This window comes from Thunnus albacares, chromosome 22 (genome assembly GCF_914725855.1).
Source record: "Thunnus albacares chromosome 22, fThuAlb1.1, whole genome shotgun sequence".
NCBI lineage: Eukaryota > Metazoa > Chordata > Actinopteri > Scombriformes > Scombridae > Thunnus > Thunnus albacares.
In genome coordinates, this window is record NC_058127.1 from 15235292 (window position 1) to 15262418 (window position 27127).

A 27127-nucleotide genomic window follows, 5' to 3' on the forward strand; every position below is an offset into this window, starting at 1 on the left:
TACACCTTGATGTCTTTACTTGGTTGCAATGTGGGCCTTCTTGAACTCTCTGCGAGCAACATAAATAAAGACTGATACTGTAATCAACAGCAGATGTCTGCAGGAGAGAAGTGTTGACACATTTGCCTGTGAATCATCCCGTATCCAGCGTGTGCAGCCTGCTCCACACCGGACACACCGCAAAACGATCATGTATCACAACAGCTGACGTCAGGAAGTCTCAGGAATGAGGTCCGACACAGACAAGAATGTCCCATTGTTCTGAGCATGTAAAGGACACATTGTGGTGCTTGTTTGTCTTAACTTGTGCGGCATATCCAGGTCTTAAGTGTCTATTAGCCTCATGACTGAGGATGGGAGCTAAATCAAAGATGGGATCTTAGATAGCTTGGCAAGGGAGGATAGATGAGTAAGATTTTCTTTATGTGTGCCAACATTCTGTTTAAGGTAGTGTTGCAGAAAATGAGAAGGATAAAGCTTCAGTAGACATGATTTTCATTTACGAATACATCCATACCATTACTGTAATCTTATTCTAAATGTCAAACCCAATTTATCTGCTTATTCTGATGTTCATTGTTGACTTTTCTCCACATGAAGAGAAACAAAAAAACTGGAGAGTGAAAAAAAAATCTGTCATCTGAACAGCAGCATGAGAGTGCAGCATCCAGCATCAGATCTTTTGTCTCTGATGTCTTCCTGGCATCGTTTTGTGGTCATGAGCAGCTGTAACAAGATTTAAGTCCATGTTCTCTGAAATAGGGAAAATGATAATGAAAACAAAACCAGTTCATGACAGAGATTTCAAAACCAAAAAGCTTTTTCGTGACTTAGCTGTCCACTCCTCAAACACCTCTTTAGATTTTTAGTTTTAACACTAGTATTTTTAGAGAACATTTAACCATTGCACTATTAGTTTTATCAGCCACAACAGCTGTCCCTGACTGGCCTTGCTTGTGTCTGATTGATGCCATCCTGTTCTGACTCTTTGTTACCATATAAGGAGACCCTCAATGGAGTTTATTTAAACAGATCTGCCGGAGACAGATCCCAGTGATGGCCCTGCAGGGTCCAGCTCAGTTCTGATAAGATAAGATAAGAATGGAGGTGAGAAAGTGGCCGAGGTGATTTTTGGCTGGATGGCCGGGTTAGCATTCGCCAGCTATTGCTCCCCCAGTTGCTAAGCTCCATTGTTTGTGTGTTGCTCTGCCTTTGGCACCAGCGGTGCGTATCAGGTTACATGTGGGAATGAGGTGTAGTGTTACTTCAGCAGTTCCTTTGTCCCCTGAGTTGTGAATCCACTATTTAATGAATCTGGGTGCTTTGGATGTACTCTCTGTAATTGCATACCTACAGTTTTATTCTAAATTTGGCCTTAAATAGAATCAGATTATTGAAAAAATAATTAAATTATGCATCCAAATCCACTATCACAGTAATGATGTTGGTGTGTAGGGTGGAGCTTGTGGAAGCTGGTTTGATGCACACAGTCTATTGTTTGATTATGATGTCTCTTGTGCACTAAAGCAATTATTTCTCTGAACCAGGCTAGTTTCAATTAGGTGATAATTCGAGGTATGTAGCATGATTACTGCCTATTTAGATAACAAACTTGTCTATGAAATGTATAATTTGTCTGTTATTTCTTGTGCGCCACAGTTATCTTAGCATCACTACACTGGAGAAAAGGTGATTTTTTTCAAAAACTAGTCAATATGAGAGGTTTTATGAAAAAATAAAGCTGTTGTGTTATTAGGGGGCACATGTAGTTCATGTAATTCTAGTTAAGAGTTAGAAATGCCTTTCTTAACAACTGCCTGCTGCCTAAATTAAGGACAGATCCTGGATAAAACTACATGCAACAAATCGAACTTCCTGTTTCATCACCTCCTAAATGTAACCAGATCTGCATTCATGAGATGTGACAGGATGTCTCAGCATCTCTGTCTTGTAGTGCTGCTATGTCTGTGTTTACTAAATGTTGCAGTTGGTGCTAATGTGTCTGCATATGCTGAAAGAACCTCTGCTGTTCACACAAGCCCTTTTGGAGAATGTTAGCCAGGTTGCCACTTGGCAGGAGGTTTGAAGGACCTCTTGAATGTGTTATTGAAGGAATGGCACTGTCTGTGTGCTCAAAGTTACCAATTTGACTGAGTGGCACAGTGTCTGTGTACCTTATTGTAACCCTAAGTTGGAAGACCACAGCATTCACTGTAGATTTTTTCTCTAATAAACCCTTGCTGGATGGCTCCAGCAAGGAAACCAGGTTAACATTTGCTATTTTGTGGGCCTGGAGGTAGCTAAAGAAGTGTGCCTTTGTTTTAATATGGTCCTGATGGAGAATTTCAAATGAAGCAAACGTGCCATCTATAAATAGGTCGCTAAAAAAAAGATCAAACCGTTGTTATGCCACATTTGAAATGCTGCATCAGTCTGGGCAGGAGGAAAAATGGTTACAGTATGTGTCAAGGGCATATGGCTGCATGTACTGTTGAAATTAAAGTGTTTTCTGATTGAAGATACAGGGTCACAGGATTATTGACATGTTTGATAGAAGTGGAGTATGGATATTGGAGAGACTCTGGGATTAGAAAGGGTCTCCATAAGGGCCCAGGTGGGGCCACTTTTATTTTCAAACACTGTGATACAGTAAGTTAATTTAGCTATATTGGCCAGTAATAAAACATAGCCAGTCCCAGTCCTCCCATTGACCTAGGCATCTCTTAAAGGGGTCTTCCAGATCCAGTTTTGTCTCACAAGTTTTTGAAATTATGGCCAGATAAATCATTATAAGATTACATAACAGTAATTTCCAGATAGTTAAATGAATGATGTTCCAGCTTAAATGGAAAACTATTGTAGTTCAGATCTGATGCTATTTGATTAATAGGAAAAATAAAAGCATAATTTTGGAAAATTTATAAATTTATATCCCAAGGGTTTTTCGAAATGGTGAAACAAATCTATTAGCCAAGGTAAGGATTCTACTGGGTTAGACATGTAGAGAAGGAGGTTGTCCGCATAGAGAGAAACTTTATGGGTAGAGCCCCCTCTCATGATGCCAGCTATCTTTTCTTCTGCTCTATGGGCTATAGCCAAAGGTTCAATAGCAATATTAAATAAATATGGAGATAGGCAGCAGCCTTGTCTAATGCTGCGATGGAGGAGAAAGTAGTCTGAACATATGGAACTGGTTCACACTGACGCCTTTGAGGTTGTACAAAGTAGTCTGATCCACGTAATGAATGATGGGCTGAATCCAAATCTTTCCAGAACTGGCTGAAGGTGCTTCCATTTAATCCAATCAAAGGCTTTCTCTGCATCTAGGGAGAGCACAACTTCTGCTTGCTGGGCAGAATGAGAAAAGTAGAGCACATCAAACAGTCTACACATGTTGTAAAAAGATTGCCTGCCTGGAATAAAACCCGTTTGGTCAGGTGCAATGATGTTAGGAATCACTGTCTCAATGTGTTGAGAGAGGATCTTGGTGAGAATTTTATTGTCAGAGCGCTGAATGCTTATAGGCTGATAGGCACCACAGTCTAAGGGATCTCTGCCTTTTTTTGACAGAACTGAAATGATTACCTGTGTCATTGTTTAAGGTAGTTTTTGCCACTTTGCATTGAGTTAATAGCTTGAGTAATTTCTTGACATGTTATAGTAGCTTTGAAGCTAGTTTGGGCTTCTGGGTCAGTCATTGGACTCGTGAAAACGAGAGGTGAACCAGCGAGAAGAACAAGTATTGTTTAGCTGTAGGGTGTCCATGGGTCTATAAGTTTGTATAAATCAATAAATGACAGAAGAACCTTAATTGCACCCGGGTCTAGGTCTGGACCCGGGCTTGGGTGTAGCACGCAGTTGAAGTCACCTCCCAAAACCAGATGTTGTGTGTAGAGATCTAGTAGTTTAGCTATAAAGCGGGAGAAAAACTATGAGTTGTCCCAGTTTGGCCCATAGACATTAGCTAAAACAATTTGTGAACCAAAAAGTTTACCAGCAAGAATTATGTATCTGCCATTATTATCGGCAATTACTGAAGTTGGAACAAAAGGAATTCCCTTTTTTATCAGTATGGCCGTGTCTCTGGACCTATCCTCATATTTGTAACAAAATATCTGTCCAATGGAGCCTCTCTCAAGAGTGGTGTGTTCGTTAGTGCGGAGGTAGGTTTCATGTTGAAAAATAATTTCTGAGCCCAGAAATGTTACGTGTGCAAACACACGTCTGTGTTTAATTGGATGGTGGACTCCTTTAATGTTCCAGCTGGTGAGCCAAATAGAGCCTAAAGTACTGGAACAAGGTGATGCCATAATATATTAAAAGCTGCGCAATTGGATCAAGTGATTTGGGTCTGGATAATTTATAGTCCCCATGTGCATTTATATCAAAATGAAAAATTGTATAAAAACAAACAAAGAAAAGAAAAAGAAAAAAATAAAAATAAGTAAAAAGGGAGTCTTAAATCCCTATGCAGATCTTCCCCCAAATGGAAGATCTCACTAATCTCTGAACTAAAATAAGGAAGTAAAAGTACATAAAAGGTGCTTGTTGTCCAGGAAACCACTAAACTAAGGCCTGCAGAACAGATTTTTAAGGCACAAAATGTAATAATAGTCAGAATAGTGTAAAGTAGCAAACAGAAACAGTATCATCAATAACAGTCATAACAACGGCAATAACAACAATAAAAGCATCAGGTAAAAATAGCCCAAGCCTGAGGTAGAAACATTAGTATCAAAATATAGCCCTTAAAAGAGCACCAAACCTATAAAATTTTGAAATGGAACAGTCCAGAGTGGATACTTAAATAACTGTTGTACCCACCTTTGGCATCTGAGAGCTATATTTTCATGTATCAAAAGGTGGAGAATCTTGTTTCAAGATGTCATTATTAGTTTATATATATTTTTATTTGTGTAGGCATCATCAACAGACTAGGGTAGTGTCTGTCTTTCCGTTTGAGCTGCTCTCGATGTCACACACCATCGAGTGATGGACCATTGAAGGCTGCCTGTGCCTTGGCCACCTGTGCAGTGTAGTCAGGGTAGACTGAGATGGTCATGTGTTCACGTTAATCCTCTGCTTTTCCCTGGGGAGATGCAGTATATTGGCACAGTCACTGTAATAATGAAGGTGTGCTACAATGGTCCTGGGGTGCTGTCCTGGCTTTGGCACCGGCTGTAATCATCTGTGGGAGCTGTCTATGAACGGAGCATCATCTAAGTTGAATGTTTCTTGCTACAGGTCTGCAACTTAAGTTGAGGAGCAACTACTGGGACCCTCTGGTAACCCCATGGTCCTAATGTTATTCCTCTTGGATCTAGACTCTAGATCTTCACATTTATTTTGAAATGAGTCAGTCAGAACTCCCAGCTGTTTTACCTCCCTTTTCAGAGCTTCACTGTCATCAGAGCAGACAGTCAGGCTCCATTCTGTGTGTCTCCCATGGTATTGTGCAATGTTGTTAATTCTGTGTTGATGGCTGTTTTAAAGTCCTCAAAGCCCGTTCTAACCCCATAAACATCTGTTCTAATTATTGCCATTTTGCTCTCTAAGGCCGCTCTGACCTCTGTTTTCATCATGGCAACAAAGTCCGCATGCAAAGAGGAAAGCAGCTCATGTTTTAAGTCTTCCATATTGGGAGCCCCAGCGGGGGCTACAGCACCTTTCTCACCCTTCTCGAGGTCAAGGATGCAGCAAGTGAACTAGGTCTTGGTGTGTATGCGACGGTCTGATGTCCTTTACTGGTCTTGTGCACCATGATACAGTGTGGATGTTAATCTAATACCTTAATAATACTGTGTCACTGGATCAACTTTGAGCAAAATGCCTTTAAATGAGTTATTTATTATGGGGCAGCTGTGGCTCAGGAGGTAGAGCAGGTTGTCCATTAATCGGAAGATCAGCGGTTCGATCCCTGGCTCAGGAGGTCCGCATATCGAAGTGTCCTCGGGCAAAATACTGAACCCCAAATTGCTCCCGATGGCTGCACCAGCGATGTGTGAGTGTGTGTGTGAATGTGCATTAGATTAGATCCTGATGAGCAGGTTGGCACCTTGCATGGCAGCCTCTCCCATCAGCGTATGAATGTGTGTGAATGGGTAAATGTTGACATGTATTGTAAAGCGCTCTGAGTGGTCAGAAGACTAGAAAGGTGTTATATAAATGCAGTTCATTTACCATTTATTTAATTGTTTGTTCTGCAAAGCTAAATGATACACTTTCTACTCCATAGCTTGCTCCACAGCATCCCCCAGTTCTTTTTAACCTTATTTGAGTGGCAGGTCTTAAAAACTTGTTGCTCAACTGCACTTTTTACAGGTTAGTGTAAATTTTTACTTTGTTCATTAGTACAGTCTCCCCATAGTTTCCAAAGTAATATTTCTAGTTGGTCCCTTTTCTCAGAACATACTGTACCTCAAATGAGTATACTCCCACTCAACTACTATCAGCTGTATCTCTTACTCACCAGTGATATCTGCCTTTTTTTCAACTCCACATTTTTCTGTTTCTCACGGTCAGTATTGAAGGAGTTTGTACTATATCCACGTTAAGAGTGTTCTATCAAATTGAGATTTGATTGCTCCTAACTTTTTAAAAACCTTGACTATACCTGCAGCACACCTGGAGCCATCACACTGCATTAATTTTCTTTTCTATGAACACAGTAACAACTTCCTCTTCTGAAAGCACTTTTGGAGTCTCTCTCATGTTACTCCCCTGTGGTTTTACACCCTCTCTGACTCAGTAAGGACCTAAACAATTAAATGTTCCATTAGTCTCTCTTTGCTAATGTATACATTGTAATCTCCCTGCAATGCAAACTCGAGTTTCAAGTTGAAGAGTTCAAATGTAAAACAGAGGGTAGGACTCTGAGGGAGGATTGCCATAAAACACAGCAGGCCGTAGATTACACAGAAGAACACAATACTCTTACTGTAGAGAGGTGTGTGTATATGTGTGATAGCATGTGTGAGTGTGTTTGCTGAGCTGAAAGACATCACTATCAGTATTTGAAAAGTCTATCTTTTGGTTTAAAGCCAACCCTAGAGAACTGTTAAACTCATGTCCCTTTCTGCAATGTCCTCCCTCATAACCTCATCCGTTACTGTCAGGTACGCAAGGTAGCTATTTATAACTAGTAGAGGTTAATGAAAAATACATGATCTCTTTCTTGTCTTCCACAGGTCCGAACGCTATTTGTCAGTGGGCTACCACTGGATATTAAGCCGCGGGAGCTCTATCTCCTGTTCAGACCATTTAAGGTATGTTTGTATGTTTTAAATGGATGGGCTGCAGCTATTCTTAGCAGCTTTTCTTTCCAACAGTCAATGGGACCTCCATTAATGGTGATGAAATAAACGGCAATGGAAACTCTCCCGAGGTTCAAGTGTCTGTGTTCCTAAAGCCTAGGTTCAATCACATCTTGATCCACGAGAAGCTTATGTGTGTGCGTGTCTCATGGAAAAATGGCTCGCTGCCTGCGACACAAAAACAAAGCTATTTGCTTCACCTCAGAAACTTCACTTTGTCACAGCACAAACAGTCCTAGAGTTTAGTTCAGGTGAACGTATGCAGATGTTGCAGGCTTTTTGGATTGTCGATCTAGTATAATGTACTTTAATGGTGCAGGAGCAGCACAGTTTAAGTGAATAATGAGACAATTGCTATGCATCTAATCCCTCACTTAGATAATGCTCTTGGTATGTGCACCAAGTGCTCTGAGTAAATACTTTATATCATGAGTGTTGAAAGCAGTAAATCTCGATTAAACAGGTAAGACACAACAATTAATTCCATATGGTCTTCATGAGAATGAGTCATGAAACAACACAGCCAGTTGTGAGTCACTTGTGACCCTGCAATGCCAAAAATGTGAAACCTTTACTACTATATTAAGTGTTGTTATGCAATATTTTGGCATGACCTGTTAATCTGCTTACTAAAATATTTATATTCTATGCATAGAAATAATACTTTTGTCTTTGTTAACAGTCTTTTTCATTGCTCTTTTTTTTCTCCTTCGTTTCAGGGCTATGAAGGCTCCTTGATAAAACTCACTTCAAAACAGGTATGCGTCAAGACACATTGAGCGCTATGTTTCTATACAAAGAAACTGATGAATGAAGCCATCAATCAGTCTGTCGTCATTCTGTTACATGTCTGCAACTTCTTGCTCATCAACACCTTTATTTTTTTTGTCCCTCTTTTTCCTATTTCCCCCCCTTTCTGGGTTATCAGCTTGTTGACCATGAAGGATTAGCACCCTTTGTCAGGAACAGAAGAAAAAAAAAAGTTTATTGGCTTGGAGGAAGGGAAAAAGTGTTGCACCAACTTGCCTTTGGCAGTCACATACTATGCTTGTAGTCACAGACAGTCAACTCCGGTGGGATGCGCGGGGATGGGAAGGGAGACGGGGAAGAATTTTGAGGTGTCAAAACGAGCGATTTGACAAGAGCAGTACTGACGGTGGAGTTTTGCCTCAAGGGGCGGAGGACTGAAAATGAGCTCAGCTGGCAGGTGTCCACATTCAGAGTTAAGCAATTTAGCTTCATGTCAGTGTACTTATTACCACGTTACACTGTTTCCCGTTAAGACATGACATGCTCATTAGAAGGGTTTAGGGCGATTTAGATCGAATGTGCTGAGTATAATACCTTTAAAACTAAGAACAAAGGAGAGATTTCTTTCTGGTAGTGGAATATCTTAAGAACAAGCAAAATCCCATTGCTTGCTTTGGGATTCGCCATTTTTTAAAATTTCAGTATGGTTGATTGCTGTCAAAAGCATTCAAACAGTAATGAGCAACTGTTCTAATATACTTTATTACACTAATTATACTAAGTTGTTTTGATACCAATATTATTATTAAATTTTTGTATGCTGTACCTTATTTCTTTGCGACTAGGACTCCAACTAACGAGTATCTTAATTAGTGATTGTCCGCTGATTATTTTCTCAATTTATCACTTCGTCATTTAGTCTGTGGAACGTCAGGAAATAGTGAAAAATATCAATCATGAAATCCCAGTGTCTGTTTTTTTTAACAACAGTCCAAAATCTGAAAATATTCAGTTAACCTCACATTGGTGAAGCTGGAAACTGAGAAAATTTGTTATTTCATCTTAAAAATATTACTTCAACAGTTAATACATTATCAAAATAGTCACTGCTGGTCAACTCATCCAATAATCTACTAATCGTCGCAGCCCTAGTTGTGACCGCAGCTTCACAATTACAGTCCAAAGCCTTTACTGGCCTTCACTTAACCTGCAGTATTCCAAATCTCTTAATCTACAAAATGTGGTGTGTGCAGGTTTGGCTGTCTTTGTTTTACCTGTTTAATGAGTAAGCAAGACACTCAGCAATTCTATGTGCACTTTGTTCTCTCTTTGCGCCACCCCATAGTTTCATAATTGCCGTCCTCTACAATGAGAAATGTCAACTGATGCTTATGACCAGGTCCTGCAAAGTGTTGTTCAACATTCCTCAGAGTCGTGTTTGTTTTGAGTGACTCTCCGCCTGACTAATAGGAATGACAATGGCGACTTGAATCAATCGATCTCCCTCTCCATTCCAGTCCGAGAACACAGCCATATCCATATATAGCAAGAGCCAGATCTCAGACCCTTTCTATTTATATTCCCGTTACGCTTCTTCCTCCTGACGTCTTCACTTAGTCTGTCTTTTTTTTTTCTCCCCTCCTTCTCCTCCTCCTCCTCCTCCTCTTTCTCTACTTGTTCAAAATTCCCATAACCCTAGACTGCTTTTCCAGATCACACGCAGCAGCGCAACCCCACGGGAGCAACATGTTTAGAGATTTCTCCTCACCCCCACATCCATAACTTCCCCACATCCACATCCACACACACACACACACTTTCACTTGCAAAAATGATGTGTATTCTTTGTTCATATCTGCAACAGTGTTTTAGAAAACAGAGAACCAAACCTGCAGCTTTGTGGGTTTTTTTTTTTGCTTTTCACGCTTGCTCACACACCTTTACTATTGCAGGTACTGGCTCTGTAGTGATGTCACCAGAATATAAAACAAGCTCCGGTGAAACAGATATGAACGAGAATATATTGCATGCACTTCCACTGACAGGCCTGTTCACAGAGGTCTTCAAAACTATTTCTACTTTGTTTCATTTTCATTCTCACCTTCAACCCAAAAAAACTGTTTTTTCCCCCCCTCCATCTCTTTTTCTCGCCTCTCATTCTCAAGACTCCCGTGTTTGTCTTCTTTCTCTATCTCTTCTCCTTTTTCAGCCTTTTCAGCCCCCTCTCTGCCTTTCTCACATTCACTCTTACATGCACTCTCTCGCTCTCACATTGCCCGTATTTGGGCATAGGGGAGCTGAATGATGAACTCTGCTTGTACAATGTAAGCGTCCAGCCTCTGTTTCTCTCCCCCTCTTTCTCTCTGTCGCCACGGTTTTATAAACAGGGCAAGAAAGAGAGAAAGAGAGAAAGAGAGAGATGGAGAAAGAGGGGGGGTGGGTATGATAAAAAAAAAATAAAAAATAAAAAAAGAACAACATGTCTATGTCACTCAGACAGAAATGCAGACTCAGTTTTCTGCCTTAAACCATGTTTCTTCCTTTTGTTCTGTCTTCTTGTCTCCCCAGCCGGTGGGGTTTGTCAGCTTTGACAGTCGATCAGAAGCGGAGGCTGCTAAGAATGCCTTGAACGTAAGTGTCATGCCCTCTCTCTGCTCCTCTCAAGCACCAGCTCAGCGCCAGTATATCTTGTGATGACTCGGAATCGCATCTCTCTACCTCATGGGCAAATGTAATTCAGGGAAATCCAGACATTCCTACATTTTCTATCACGTGCGAAAAAACCAGTAAAAGTAGTTAAGACAAACACATCATGGCTCCTCTAAACCTTGTATGTTTGGATGTTTCTGTTTGAGTAAATAAAGCCTTTTTCTTTAAGCTTTGACGTGGATCCTGCAAAGCCAATAACTTTCAGCGCAGGAAAATTAGCTCTTCTTCCACATATAAATAGAACGATATTGATCTGGGGTTTAATTTTAATCTCGCTTATTTCAGAATGTAGCCTCGTAGAAAGCCTTGATGAGGCCAACTCAAATATAAAACAGAGCCCGTCCTCACAGGGTTTTATTCAGCTCTCTTGAAACAAAGTATAGATAAAGAGTAATGAACACCAGCTCTCACACAGCTTTATTTTCCCATTGTTTTTTTTTAAACATGTCTGGATATTTACGACATTTCTGTGGCTTCTTAAGTGTTTGTTGATCTCTTTGTCACAGAAAAAGATCTTTTTTATCATCCTCCTAAAGTGGGACCATGACAACACGAGCCAAATCCGTCAACTTTCAGATGTCGAGATATTGGTGCGCATCAAAGGCAGAGCAGAGAGTTGAAGGAAGGATAAAAATTATCATCTTATTATGAGCCAACAATAGTTAGACTGTTTCCATAGAATCACTCAGTTGGGCTGAGAATTGAACAGTGCTCTTGTTTTCGGGGAAAGCGACGTCCCGGGGGTCATATGGAGATAAGCCAGATTTTGCAAACATCTATCTGCATACTGAAAATACAGGAAATACAGAAGAACTGAGGAAAGGAGGGGATTTGTTTCCAGTCATAGTAATTTTGTTTTATTCCTCTGAACTATGAACACACATGTAGCCTCTAAAATAAGACTTGATTCTCACTACAATTACAATCATCACCAAAATAATATGTACAAAAAGAGCAAAGGAAGTGCAAAGAAGATAAAAAAAATAAGCACAAAGTTCAAGATGGAGATTCAATTCTTCTGAAAGCCCCACAGTTCAAACTGAGATGTGCTCAGGCCTCATTATATCCATGTACCTTATTATACCTCTGCAGCCTCGACTGGCAGAGGCTGCGAGTGCACTGAGCCAAGGCAATCCTAGTTAATTCCCCCCCCTTCATGAGAAGAGTCATCCCTCACTTGTTTCAGCTCAGCTTTGCCTGAGCCTGCAGGGACGAGCCTAGAACCCCATCCTCACAGCTTCTCGCTCTTTTGCTGCAGAGAACTTTACTCTTGACTGCTTTTCCTCTCCATTGATCTGACCTTCATGTTTTTCTGTATCTTTTACAGAGAATCCAATGAAGTTAATTAAAGGGTGCTTATAGTTTATATATTTTCTGGCCTTGTTGCTTCTAAAGCAGGCCAACAAATAGCAACTTTGTTTTTGGATGAAGAAGACCTTTGTTTATGTCACATTCTGTATTTTTCCTCAGGCGGAAGTAATTGAGAGGGAAAATGGTTTGGACTACTGCACATGTGGAGGTTTTTGATGCAGATCAAACTGTAGAAGTGAAAAACAACCTTTACTCAGCTTGTCATGAGCACCGGTATGTCAAAAAGCTCTCAGCCATGGCATCTCAAGAATTTGCCAGAATGTTTGGCTCACTTTATGCGGTGATGCTTGCAGTATGTCATGGCGAATGGGGGATTTGATGTCATGAGATTCAATTACAGTTACAGAGTTCAGTAGGGAGAGTAGTGAAGGCCTTGTCTAACCCATGGTGTAAATGACATCATGCACTAGCCAGGTTTGTGTCATCGCCTTCTGATTTTCAATTGCGAGTGTCACCCGTCATCATGTGCGCCGAACCAGAATAACACTCTAATCCACACTGAGCCATTTACAGCAGGCTTCAAAGTCTAAGCAACTGAAAATGTCCTCTCACCGCCAAGAGTTCTGCAATAAATTCTGTTATGAAATGTTGAAAGATGAAAAGTATACAAAGTGACAACTCCAGATATCGCCCAGCTCCCACTGGAAATATAAACAACACACAACAAGGCAGAAAATGCAAAAGTGGAAGACATGCATGATAACTAGTCTGCTTCATCACTACTTCAAGGCACAAGACAGCAAGTCTATCAATTGCTCTCTATTATTTATAACATCACCACCTCAGTGGTGAAAAAAATCAGATATTTTGTCAGGGTCTACAGTTGCTTAAGCAAAGTATTACAGACCTAATGTGTAACATTATTAAGAGTCATCATGTGGTGAACTTGAATCTTGCTTAACAAAGACACATGGTGCCCCATGGTGTTGACTTTGAGCAACCTTTCAGGAAAACAAGAGAAATATAAGAACACTAAAACCTCTATAAACAATGTGTAAGCATTTATCATATTTTGATTGGGACAGATATGAATAAATATGTTGTTACTCTTTGCAAGAATTGAGTAAGAATACTTTCATCAGCATGCAAAACAACTGACACTTGCCAAAATCTTCAAATACATGGATTAGAATACTTAATTATAAGGAATGTATGAAAATCATTGATATATGCAGCAAAATAGATTTTTTTCTGGGGTCAAACTGATTAATTGACACCAAAAATCCTCCACCATGGAGGTTACACAGATGATGAAAACCTAAGGTGAGATTCTAAGAAATCTGATAGAATATTTAAAAATCCTCACATAGAACAACACTCTTTTGTCCATGACGTGGGATGAGTTTTGGGTATCCAGGGTTTTAGGGTGGCTTAATGTTTCAGACATCGGGACCATGTCTGGCCTTAGTGTGGTCACTGCAATAGTTTCTGGGAACTTGAGCTGCTTCCCCAGGTCGACGTTCAGCTGCCAGTCCTGTGCAGTGATGAGGAGCCCGCTTGACATCCTTGCCTGAGCCTGTGGTTTCTCCCCTGCCTTGATAAATGCAATAGCCTGCCTTGCTGGGTGCTGTTGTTTGGCTTGACTGATCCCTGTGCAGATGGAATTGGTTACTGCATTCAGGACCTGGTCGTCACACCAGCAATAGTGTCCCTCTCCCAGAACATTGGGCAACAGCTGAGGATTTGTTCAAGTGATCCTCTTCTCTAACCCAGGGGCATGCTGGAGTCTCAGCCAACCCCCAGGAATACAGGTTGGTTGGGCTGGCACGAACATTGTACACTGATCAGACCAAAAACTTGATCATGAGTGGCTCTGCCTTCCAGAGCTCGGGCCAAGAGATCTTGCTTTCCAAAGCTTGCTCCCATCTCGTCCATGCACCCTGCCGCTGGATCCCCACCATCCTGCACCATTGTGGAACAAACTTCCTCCACTCCTGCTTGTACCTCCTGTTGGACCAAGTGTATCTTTGCCTCTGGTTTTGTCATAGCAAGTTCTTGGAATGCTGCTGAGCCCTGCATGTCTATCCACCACTGATCTAGCCAGAACATTGTGCTGTAGTCATGATTCTGCCTGGTCCACTGCCTCCTCTGCCCTCCACTTCCTCCCAGTCCTCACTCCAATGTTGGCCTACAAGAAGATGCTGCTCAGGCTTCATGGCAGGCCCAGCCATTTGCGGAGAAAACAACTGACTTTTCTTTCATAGCCCTTGACCGTTGTCAGTGGGACCTCATAGACCAGTAGGGGCCACAGGATATGAAGAAGGATGCTGTGCTGGCAAATCCAGGAATTTCCCTGGCAGCCCCGATTTGTCCACTGCCAGCCATGACTGGTTGACTGGTTGACTGGAGTGATGCAGTGTATTTCAGGGTACTATCAAAGACCTTGCCTGTGCCATTCTGTTCTGCTGAGAGTAATTAGGTTCTTCTTGAGGATTTGCCATAGCTATGCTAATGCAGCCCTTTCTTTCTCCCTTGCCATCTTGCACTGATGCCTCTGTGATTTTAGCTCCTGCCTGAGTTTACTGAGCCTCGTCTCTCGTCGATTTGGACCACTTAAGTTTCTAGCCCAATGCTGCTCCTTAGTGCCAAACCTTTTGGGTGCAGTGTTGATGAGGATTGAAGACATGAGCTGGAGCCATTGGTCAACATCACCTTTGGCTTTGGCTTCAAGGATCCCATCCACATCCTCATAGAACTGGAGCTGCTCTCTCTCCTTGCTGGCCTCTGGGCACCCCTGGGGGTATTTCTCTTTAGAGGTTTCCATAGCTTCTTTGTGGGTGTTCCCTCACAGAAGCTGCAGTTTGGCATGCTAACCCTTCTTGCCCCGGCTGCTGTCTTTTCAAGCTGTCTGTGGTATTTGTGGTAGTCATCCAGCCTGTTCCTGGATGTCACTGGCTAAGCCAGACTGAGCTAGTTATTGTATACATCTTATGATGCACTTGGACACATCATCAGTGATGTAACCTGGGTTGATTGGTTGTTTTGGGTCTTTCAACAATCATACACTTTCACCCAGGTGACCTAGCCAGGGTTGATAAATTGACATCTGACAAAAAACATCATTTCTCCCGAAACAAAGTTGAAGTAAATTAAAATCGAATTAAAAAATTAAATTGATGGCCAAAATTTCTTAATGGAATTTTGAAGAGTTAAAAACTACTGGAAATTTTGCAGGACATCACTACTATACAATGAGAATACAGACCTCATTTGTTGATTGATGACACACATATACGTCTAAGAGTTTGGCTGCATCTCAAAAAATATTGCTATTATGTAAATAATGCTATTTATCATTTCAAACTTTGCCATAATACATAATCTAAATGAATGTAATTTTCAATAAGTGAATCCAACTATTATAACTATTCCATTCTATGAGTATGGAGAAATGCTTTCAAGGAAACAATATTTTTGCTGACACATCTTCTCCTTTGATCTCAGGGGGTCCGGTTTGATCCAGAGATCCCCCAGACCCTGCGGCTGGAGTTCGCCAAGGCCAACACCAAGATGGCCAAGAACAAGCTGGTTGGCACTCCCAACCCACCTCCCTCCCAGCAGAGCCCCGGGCCACAGTTCATTAGCAGAGACCCATGTGAGTACTTCTTCAATTCGTCTTTCTGTGCCTGAGCTCGTCTTACTTTTTGTCTGTGTTGCTGCTTCCTTTGGCCATGAGTTTCTCTTGTTTGAAATGACTGGACAGCTGTTTCCTTTTAGGATTTTTGTCATTAATAGAGGGGTGTTTGTGTTTTAGATGTTACTCTAAATGAAAAACAGAGATTCGTTTGTCTAATTACCGGAGTTGTTTTTTTCTCTTTGAGTGTGTTTGTTACTCAATCGTATGCTGTGTACTTTTGCCATAAAGAGTTACCTTGATTAGAGCTCTCCCCCAAATTGACACATGCCCCCTGTTAGATTAATGATTCAGAAACAGTACATGTTCACTGTAAGCAGTTGCTTTAATTATTTGGACTCAAAGCCTTTGAGTTCATGGCGTGTATGGAATTTGCTAATGCAGCTCTGTACCTTTTTCCCCCCTTTAGTTAGATATTTCTCCAATGGGTTAAGGATTCTGCAAGAATCAGCCATTGATAGTTGAACATAGGCCAGCTGTGGTTGTACATTCTTCCTGAATGACCAAACTGCTCTATCTTGGATCTTTTTTTTTTTGCCAGACAAAGGGTGTGTACTTGAGGCCCCAGTGGAAAATGGAAGGAAACGATTAATGAAACCATGACGTAATCACCAGGAGAGAAATTGCTGTCATTTCCTGATAAGAGATGTTTAAATCAGCCATTTTTCTGATTGTGGTTTGATAAACTGTTACCAGGAGACACAGAGAGGGAAAATGCTCCTTAAAATTGTACGACTATCTGATGGTTCTCAGATGAGTTGCTATTTTTTCTCAGATTCTTCATTTTTAAATGTACACTCACTCTATACCACTCTGCACTGTCACCTTTCTTTTCACTCATGCTCTTTTTTCACAGTCACTCTACACTCGACTCACTGAATAAATCATCATATCTGAGATGGTTTCCTCTCATTTTCTCCTGAATTAAGTCAGTTTAAGTGATGTTGATGGATTATAAATAACTGTTCACTAAGGGCTCCCCCTTTAGTTACTGTTGCAACTCCTGTAAAGCTACAGTTTACAATAATAACAGTAACCACTTAATTGTAGTGTAGCGTAATCTTAATGTAGTTAGTTTCTAGAGAAACAGGCCCTTGATTTCAGGCAGGTAGACAAAAGCAGGCTCCTTATCACTATTTGGCAACTGTTGATTTTGCCAGCTCAAATGACAGCTGCCACTAACACATTGTATCAGAGGTTGAAAAAGCTGCCTTCGGCTGACTTTTAATGTTTCCAGCTGACTTGTTTTAGAATGAGAAAACTGTAAAGGGGTCTTAAATATACATTGATGGCTACATACATGATATTATGCTAAAGGTCTGAGACAAAAGCTACATGGTCCAGGCAAAAAGTCAACTTATTGGCTGGCTATCCATGTAGAAGAAATGTAAATATAGTAACATTGTTGTTCTTCTATTGCCATTTGCCAGTCCTTGTTTTATAAGTATGATAAGGAAAAATGTAAAATCAGATTGTTAATTCATTCTAAAATAACCCTGTTTAGCTGCTTAGTTTACATATGTGAATGAGCAAGACCAAGCTGCTAACGTTAGCCTACATTTTGATATAGTAGCATTCAGGACTGTCTCCCCCACAGTGGGAAAAAATACACAGTGGATATGCTATTATGAACAAGGCTTTTTATTAACGTAATATGTAATCTCACGAACTAATATAGTTAGTTCATGATGTGTTCTTTGGCCTTTATAGAAAGACTTAGTTACTACTGCTATGTAAACGCACGCTCTTCTAAAATCTTTAGATGCTCAGTATATCCCTTCCTACAGCTCCATGCACACTGCCTTAACACAAAAAAATCTACTGGTTGACAGGCTAGCCATGACCAGCCATAAATAGTTATGGTTGCTAAGATATGGTTGCTCCATTGTCCAAAGCAAACGGTCAATTGATTTGAAGAAATGAAAGGAGAGGAAGCTACTTCAGATAACTGATACTCACCTGTAGCACACCTCCACGACCACCACCACTGCCGTCACCTCCACCCTGTCTCTCTAGCCACCCACCCATCCACTGGCCACTCTCCTCACTCCACTCCTCCTCTTCTTCTTTCCACAGATGAGCTCACAGTGCCTGCTCTATATCCCAGCAGCCCAGACGTGTGGGCGTCATACCCACTGTACCCGGCGGAGCTGTCGCCGGCCCTCCCACCCGCTTTCACCTACCCCTCCTCGCTCCACGCTCAGGTAACCTGCAAAGCCACCCCTTTCTCCCCACCACCACCACCACCACCGCCTCCTTCACCTCCTCCTGAGCCCACTGCACAAAAGCTGCTGTTGTCAGCCCTGAAATCACTCTTTGCTCCATCCCACAGATGCACCTCAGAGCACACACCACCCAGTCACCTCCATTTGTAGATTTACAAAACTACTGAAAGGCTGCAAATTATAAGCAGTCAAGTTTGAATTATTTCTAGTATTTTTTATTTGTTTTATTTAAAAGGGCAATTTGTTTTGGGGGCATTTTGCCATTTATCTTACAATCAGGCAAACTCATGCAGGCATTTTTTAAATGTCTCTGCATGCATTTTGACTTTATGTTGAATGTGATCATAACTCAAGTTCAGTGAGGTCTATGGTAACAGCAACTCTTACAAAGGTAGCTTAATACATATTTTCCTGTGTTAAAGGTTTTTATATGTTATACTTGTTTTTTTTAAACTTTTTGACAAGAACATACAAAATGTTAACAAGTATAGCTTGAAACTACCTTTTCTAAAAACCTGATCATAGTCATATTCATCTGCTCACTGTGTACCATGAAAGCAGGAGGTGGATTGGGACTTTGATATAATCAAATTTGTTTATTGACAGTATAAAATTAGTTCTTATAAATATTAAATTTACTTGGTGTAGTCCATTTTTGAAGACATTTAATGCTGTATTACCCTTCTCTTTGGAGGAACTGCTACCTGATCTCATTAACTTCCAGGAATTCAGCTAAAATAAACTAATTTGTGACGTCATAACTATTCGACTGTCCTGTTCAAACATGGCCGCAAAAGGATCTCTCTGAGAGGGTTGTTCTTGACATTGTCTCCAAATATCAATAATAGTAGGCACAGTGTGGAGACTGGCTCCATTGTATAGGATTGGGATCTTGCGATTGGTGCGCTTTTCTACACTGGAGCGACAACAAAACAAATGTCGCATAGTTGATGACACAAGTGTACTCGTCTTCTTCTTCTTCTTCTTTGTGTTTATTGCCGGATTGCAAACCAACTAGGCGCATACTGCCACCTACTGTATTGGAGTGTGTAGATACGCAAGTGTACTTGAGTACAGAACAACATTACTTATGTGAAAGCTGAACAGTGGGGGAGTGAAGAGGGGGGGCAGTCTGACTCAGGTACGGTACGAAGCAATCGTACCTAAATCATACCTAACGTAAAAAGTACGAAAAATGGCAAAATTCCACAAATTCCCTTCATTGAAAATGGTACGTGTATAAACTACAGAACTTGAATTGCGCACTAATGCTGATACAAACAATAATAAAACTCTGTAAAGTTGAAATATACCTCTAAGTGTATAGGACTCCTGCTGAGGTTTTTGAATCTAAAAAGCTACAAATAAATAATCAATATTAATAATCAGAACTTTTCTAGGTCTTAGCAAGATTATTTGAGAACAAATTGAAATCATCATGTTGACTGAGACCCTGAGCATATCTTGATAAAATCAAGACCAAAAAATTATTTAATTGTATTTATTAATTTAAAATGAATCAATAACAACTCATATCGTGTTGTTACGGATCCCAATTAGTAGCATCATCTGTTCAACTGAATGCTCCAGCTGTGAAAGGTTTGCATCATCATTTGACCATCACCTTCTTCATTAATTAAATCCCTTTCTTCCACCAACCATGATCCAGTTTATCGAGGTCTTCTAATCTGCACAGCTCCACTGTGAGTTCACATAAGAGTTCATTATTGATCTCTTGAAATTCTTCTCATGAATCCTGTTTGGTGCCGACTGGCCCTGATAAGATCTCAGTACTAGATGTACCGTTTCTGAATTTTTGTTTGCTGATTGGTTTGCAAGCTTGCATTGATCTTCACTCACTACTTATTTATTTATTTTAAACTCAAGCATATTTTAAGCTCAAAGGAATACAGTACCTGGGCATGTTCTACTGGCCTTTTATCTTTCCCAGTATATTTCCATATATGCAATGCCTATCTTCAGTAAGGTAATTTAACTACAAAGGCCTCTAGCAAAGACTCCAAAGCTGAGGCTCGGGTGATGTCAGAATTTGAAATGAGTGCAAGCTGAATCTGCCTAGCTGGCATTTCTCCACACGTCAGATATGTGAACAAACACTGACACACACAATGAGAGTCTGGTTTTGTGATTTCAGGAGGGGCCTGCGGTTAATGCTAGCATCTCAAAGTCTCTTCTGACCTACAGAGATGCTGATGTACAATATAAATATATTAAAATGTAAACAGGTCCTAGAGCTCATTACAACCAAATGATCAAATCCAAATTCATAACATGGTCTCAGCTCTCTTGCTCCCGGGTTGATCTTCTGCTCTCATCCTCTCTAGTGAGAGAACAGCAATGTTATTGGATTGCTAGTAAATGCTAGCAACTGAGCTGTTTGTAAAGTATACCTCTCAGAAATACAGTATATCCACTCATCATGTGATATCATGTGGATTTCATTTGAATACTAGACAATGATTGTGTGAGTTATGTGGAAATTTATAGATATGTGACAATTAATAGATAGTATTAGGTATATATAGGAAAGTATACAATTGTAGGAATACACTTATTCACGTTAGATTGTTACCTTTTTAATGTCTGTTTGAAAAATATGAAGCTACCGCCAGTAGCAGATGAGCTTAGCTAAGCAGGGGGAAACAGCTGGCCCAGAGTGCTGTTGTCCCTGTTAAGTTGCTAGGCAACCAGTGGAGATTCCAGGAAGTTACTGCTCCTGGCCAAGAAATAGTAACCCCACGTAAAGCCACAACTTGTTGTTTTTACACTGTGGTTTTTGTGTGGATTAAACAAACGAGATGTTACATGTTAATTAGTGAGCTTTAGATGTGCTTGTAAGTTGCTTTTGTTACCTCCAGCCAGAGCCAGGCTAGCTATGTCCCCATTTCCAGTCTTGGGATAAGCTAAGCTAAGTGGCTGCTGGCTCCAGTTTCATACTGAAGGGACATTATGTATTTACTTAATGATATGAGAGCGGTATTGATCTTATCATCTAACTTGCGGCAAGAAAGCCAATACACATATTTTTCAAAATGTATCAAAATATCACATTAGAACTTACAATATATGTTATATATAGTCAATTTGTATGTGTGCGTGAATGTTAATGCGTGTGTGATCATGTGTGTTTAGATTCGTTGGCTCCCACCTGCAGATGGAACTCCTCAGGGATGGAAGTCCAGGCAGTTCTGCTGAAGTATGTGTGAGTAACACACACACACACACACACACACTGACACACCCATGCACACACAGAGCCCCCTGCTCTGCTATGACAAAAAAGTGTACATTGCAACGTGCCATAAAACTACTACAGTAAATGTTATGACACTTTGTTTAAACAGGCGCAGAGATATTCCTAAACATATGTGGGGGATATCACCATGCACGTGGTGTGTGCGTCAACTGAGCACCCTCTTTTTACCCTCAGACCTCACATGAAAAAGGCCCCCTTCCTACCAACTGACAAACTAACCTACTAATCAGTCACGTTTCTGCTAGTTGACTTCAAACATATACACATACAACTCACTAACACAAAAACAAATTAGCCTGGTAGAGGCAAACGTAGGTGCGTTAAGCCCCTGTGGTCAACGAAACCACGGTCACTCCTCGCACATCATCCTAAGAGATGAAAGGTGCGATTTAAAGGGGAACTCCATTATTTTCCCCCGCTCAGGTCACAGGGTACAGAGGGTCGACTTTCCCCCATTGATGCGATGCTTGATCTCCGGCATCAAAGGCGGTAAGTCAAACAGAATAGACAACGAGCTCCGACGCCGATGCTTTAATAAAACAGATGAGGTAGAGCTCAGCAAAAATGACTAAAATGCTAATATCAACTGCTTTGATCGTTAATATTATTATAAGCAGTGGTGGAAATCTCTCAGTACATTTACTCTAGTACTGTTTTGTGGTACAGAACATGTACTTTACCTTCCATTTAATGGTACTTTACACTTTAAGTGTAAAAATCAAAGAGGCTCACCGTACTTTTTACTCCACTGCATTTATTTGGCAGCTGTATTTTAAGGTTTTACAGACAACACACTACTGATGATTAACTGATTATAATTCTCATTGATTTTGGAACAAAATTGTCTCATTACACTGAAATGATTATTCATTAAGGGAACTAAATCAAGCTTTAGGATTAGAAATGCTGAGAAGTTTCTGTCCTAGGTCAGAGAAAATGATTGGCTCCAAAGACGGTCGCCTGATATTTATTGTGCTTGTATGAAATAGGAAAGCTTATTATTGTGCAGTCGCTCTAACATTGTCATAATAAACACTGAATAGTGTGATACAATAGTGGTGGTGCCAAGCAGCAGATATTAGGAAATGTTTGTCATTTTGTCAAACCCTGGCAGGATGAAATACATTTTTTAATTTAAAAAAATGTTTTTTGGCTTTACGACAAAGTACACAGTGGAGAATTATAAAAGGATAGGACAGGGAGAGACAGAGGATATGATGCTTCAAAAGGTCGTAAATGTGGAATATGCACCATGAACTCCTGGAATACCTGGGTTCTGCCGGAAGGGACCTTTTTATGAAAGTTTATTAAAAATGATTAGTATGGGGCTTTATTTAAAATAAGTCACAGATGAATTAATTTTAGAGGAGCTGCAGACAGTAAACAGAGCAGCTGGCCTCTAATAAGTGCTTTGATAAGTACATGAGTCAACCGTAACCATGCATGAGCCACACAGCACATGTGCTTCGCTCTCTGGTTCAGACAAACTGAACGCTGTTGTGCTTGCAGAAAAACAAAACCACAAAGCACAACAAATCCCCTGCTAGTCTGTGTATCTGTGTTGGCTGGCTGTGTCTGTGTGTGTGCATGTGCGTGCCTGTGTGCATGCATGCCTGTGTGTGTGTGTGTGTGTGTTTGCACTCGGCGCCAGTCACACTGTCACCACTACCCTCCCTCTAACGTCTCGGGACAGGAAGAAACATGTTCTCCCGACCCCTCGGGGAGTCAGTAGGGAGTGGGTGGGTGGGTGGTTGGTAGCATTGAGGCTAACATTCATCAAGCTGTTGATTGGTGCTAGTCCTGCGCTGGACCCTTCCAACCCTGCATCATGGCTGATTTGTCTATTTTCAGAGACTTAAACACACAGCATGATAAAAAAAAAATGTCTGTAATTTGATGTTTTGGGGATTTCTTCTCTGTCAGGGGGGTAAAGGAGGAAGGGAGTGGAGGAGGGAGGGGCTTAAAGGAAATAATTACTCCTCTATCAAACCAGGGGGAGTCATTTGGCCAGTCAGGCTGCCCCAGTGGATATTAGCCCCTTAGTGAAACAACAACATCCCCACATCCGGCTCGCAGTGGAGGGTGAAGTGTGATTGAGACCTCCAGTCAGAATCAGGGGCGTAGCCAGTAAATGGGCACTGGGCACTGGCCCACCCACATTACTCACTGTCCCACCCCAGCCAAGTTTGATCAAAAACTGTTGAAATAAGCTGTAGGAAGTCTGCATCTGACACACAGACTTTCCTGGGCTGCTTTCAGCCAACTAGCTGCTTTTCAGGTGATGTAACGTTAACACTACAACAATGGCTTAACAAAGTTTTTAATGTGTTATTTGAAAAAAAGATGAGGAAGAAGACACTGCCTCCATCGATCGAGTCCACCAGACGCAGCCAGGTTCGGAGGCACCCCCCTCCTCTCTGAGAAAATTTTGAAGACTATAGTATAAATCTATGTATCTAATCACTTAGGAAATAATAATAAGTACCAACACATAGATGAATCCAACACAAGTCACAAATATGGCCAATTTTGAAATTACTCTTCCTCTGTTCAGTCTCTTATTGCATTGAAATCACTTTCACTGTCAAACACATTGAATAAAGGAGCACAACTGCAGTATCTTTCAGGTTTTGCACTAAATTACCTGTCAAGTGTTTTAACACTCATTACTCAAGTTCATCAACACAATAAGCCGTAATCTAAAAATTACACAGGGCATGACAGTGAAAAAATTAGTGTATAAAATATAGTAGAACAAATAAACTATATATGACTGTTATGGCTGAGGGCCCCTGAACCCAACATGAAAAAAATGATAAAAGATAAAAAAGATGCATTTGAAAAAAAGTAGAATTTATGCAAATAATAAAATGAGTGTAAGTGCAGTGTATGTATGTGGGAATGTGTGTGTGTATGTGTGTGTGTGTGTGCTCGTGTGAATGAGTGCGTTTACTAAAGGTAAAAAAAAGCAGTAAAAAGTCATGGGAAAAATCCACAGTGGAAACGTCTTAACTGCCAAACCAGAAAGAAAAGAATAATGCTAATAGCAGCAGCTGACCACAGGTGAAAGAAGCCTCCTCCTACAAATGAAATGTTATTTAGGCACTGGGGGAAAATGACATAAATATGGTACTCCTTGGCATTTGGCCAGGCATTGAAGTCCTCAGATTAACAAGCTGTTCAGAATTATTGCCCTTGATGATGTCACAATGGGGACACAAGCAATGAATTAGCATTGATTAATCACTTAGCTGTGCTTTTTGGAACCAGGAACACTGATTACGTAATGTGCTGTAGACTGCTGCCCAGTTTGTAATTTTTTTTAATTTTATTTTTACTCTTGGGTGTGTGGTGGCCAGGCAGGGATGGAAATAATTAATCCTAAATTTGGTGGTTACTACACCCACCAAAAATGATGTGTTCAATACAATGGAAGAAAGAAGTGCTGGGGATTTTTTGACTTGAAAAATTACAGTTTAATTCAAACTTATATGCAATTGCTGAAAAGATACATAGGCCTAATATGTCTTTAAATTAAATATATACCAATACATAATATGCCCTTTAAAATAAGAAATAAAATACTGTAAATGTACTTATTATTTGCAATAAAATAAAAATAAATATGTCTCATTATTGATCAATGAATTATAGTGATAAATGAGGTATCACTGAAACATTTTGGTAATAATCACTGGACACACAAATATCTATCTGTCCCTCATTTCCTGTCTGCAAAGATTCTGATACTTGAAGCATTACAGAGCAAAAGGAAATTGGGAAATCTTGTCATCCCAAAATCTTTAGCAGCACAATGACCCAGAGGAGACTGACTTCTCTCTCATACATGTGAACATATTTATTTTGGACATAGGCTATATGCCCTGATGTGATCCTTCATCACCACAAACCTCACACAAGGCTTGACAAGGGCCAGTTTTGGAGTAGGCGATAACAGACAGCGTGGCTTCAGCAAACTAGGATAATTGTTTATTCAAAGCTGCTGCTGTGCAGTATAACTTTATTATAATGTATTAGCCTATTTCCCACAGTGAATATTTTTGAATGTCAGAGCAGAAACTCCAAATTGAGTCTGCGTGCAAAAGTTTGGACCTGTCATGTTTTGAAAGGTTAATAATTTGTGAGTTCAGATCTTGAACACTGCTGTTGCTGCTTCTGTTTGTGTTGTGTAACTCGTAGTTACTTGTTTTGAGTTTGTAGGTCAGGTGGAATACAGTCTCTAACCAGGTTTATCACTCATGCCATTAACCAATCTTGCTTCAAGAGGTAGGCTATAAAACCAGAGCGCCTCTCCTTATTATTGCCACTCTATATTGTTCTTAAATGATCTTAGAGGTTTTGTATCATCCATATTACCAATACCATGTTGTTAAGGCCAGTCATGTGCTTTGAAAGTGCAACCTCAAACACAGAGAGTTGCATGTATGTAGATCACAGAGTGAATAGAATGACAGGACTGTACTGTACATGTGCAACTCGTTAAATGTATGTAACATAATGTAATGAGTTGCAAAAGCTCTGCTGGTGAGATGATGCCAACCTTTGTTCACAATACACCATACAACTAAGTACATTTAGCAATTTGTCACTTTAATTTAACATTTTAAGAAATATATATATTAAAAAGTTAAAAAAAGACTCAGAAAAAATACTGAGGACATGACCTCAGTGTCCTCAATGTTAACTACAGGCCTGTGTACAGCTTTTATAGACTGATGCTCTGATGATGTCTTTTTTCTTCTTCTAACATCATAAATCAGTTTTTCTGGGAAAAGTTGGCCCACCCACTTCTATATTGGCCCACCCAAAATACAATTTCGTCCTACGCCACTGGTCAGAATATTGTTATAATTACAGGCAACTGCTGCAGCAACACACTCAAACGATGCTGCGTGCATGCCCAAACAGAGGAAATTTTATAAGCACACAAACACATGCACACAAACAAAAGTTCATCGAATTTGTCTTTATTTGTAGGTATCTGTTTCTGAGGTTTCTGCCACCACCCCCATTACAATAATGGTGAAAGGAATTTTGTTTGTGTTGCTCACAGCGTTGGAAAATTACACGTAAATAAGTCAACAGCTTCATGTCTTTCCAGAAACTGGAAAACCACGAACTTAACTGTGAACACATTTCTGAGAAACTACTTGTTACTGCAGAAAATGATCTTAGGAAAGAGATGTAGCTGTTTTATTACTTTTTTTTTTTTTTTCAAATCTCAGAGACAAACATCTCTAAACAACTTCATCCAAAATGATCTACATGTTGACTTATCACTAATAACACAAATCATAAAAACAAAGAATACAGAAGAAAGACAGACATACAAGACACAGATATATCAGTACATTTCATAAAAGGTTTGGAATTGACTTCAGACCAATTTTCATTATTTTCTGCCTTAGCTCCATGTTTTCTGGCTTTCTGAATACATAATATGCAACCATGAAAGCAACCAATGCCATTAAGGTAACATGTTAGTACAGCAAGCATTTTTTTTTTTTTTGCTGCTGTCAGATGTTACAGTAGATACACTCTGTTGTAACTATGATAAATTACACAGTGAGTCATCATTTTGAAGTTGGGAAACAAGGAATATTCTTACCTGTGATATTAGATCTACCCACGCTTTCCCCTACCCAAAACAAAGACTTCTTGGAATCACTGAACCATGAGATAATATGTCTCAATACAACAATTGGAGCATAGTTCACATTGAGAGGACAACAATTTTATTTGGTATAACAGTTTTGCAATTGCAATTTCGCAGTAGGAGGTTTTAGCTCCAGTGGCCAACGTTCACTTAATGCAAATTACTCTATAC

General features: G+C 40.3%; 1 protein-coding gene across 5 annotated transcripts in view; it reads left to right on the top strand.

The window, feature by feature from the left end:
* Window positions 1–27127, top strand: part of LOC122973324 (RNA-binding protein with multiple splicing-like) — a 44970-nt gene that overhangs the window by 10910 nt on the left and 6933 nt on the right. For 2 of the 5 annotated variants that reach the window (XM_044340740.1, XM_044340739.1), the window contains exons 2-7: window positions 7188–7265; window positions 8033–8071; window positions 10632–10694; window positions 15588–15738; window positions 17854–17981; window positions 21156–21225. In XM_044340740.1, the coding sequence (XP_044196675.1) occupies window positions 7188–7265; window positions 8033–8071; window positions 10632–10694; window positions 15588–15738; window positions 17854–17981; window positions 21156–21218 (522 nt within the window). In that variant the 3' untranslated portion in view covers window positions 21219–21225. The remainder of the gene's footprint in view (window positions 1–7187; window positions 7266–8032; window positions 8072–10631; window positions 10695–15587; window positions 15739–17853; window positions 17982–21155; window positions 21226–27127) is intronic. The other 3 variants (XM_044340741.1, XM_044340742.1, XM_044340743.1) reach the window with 3 other exon arrangements.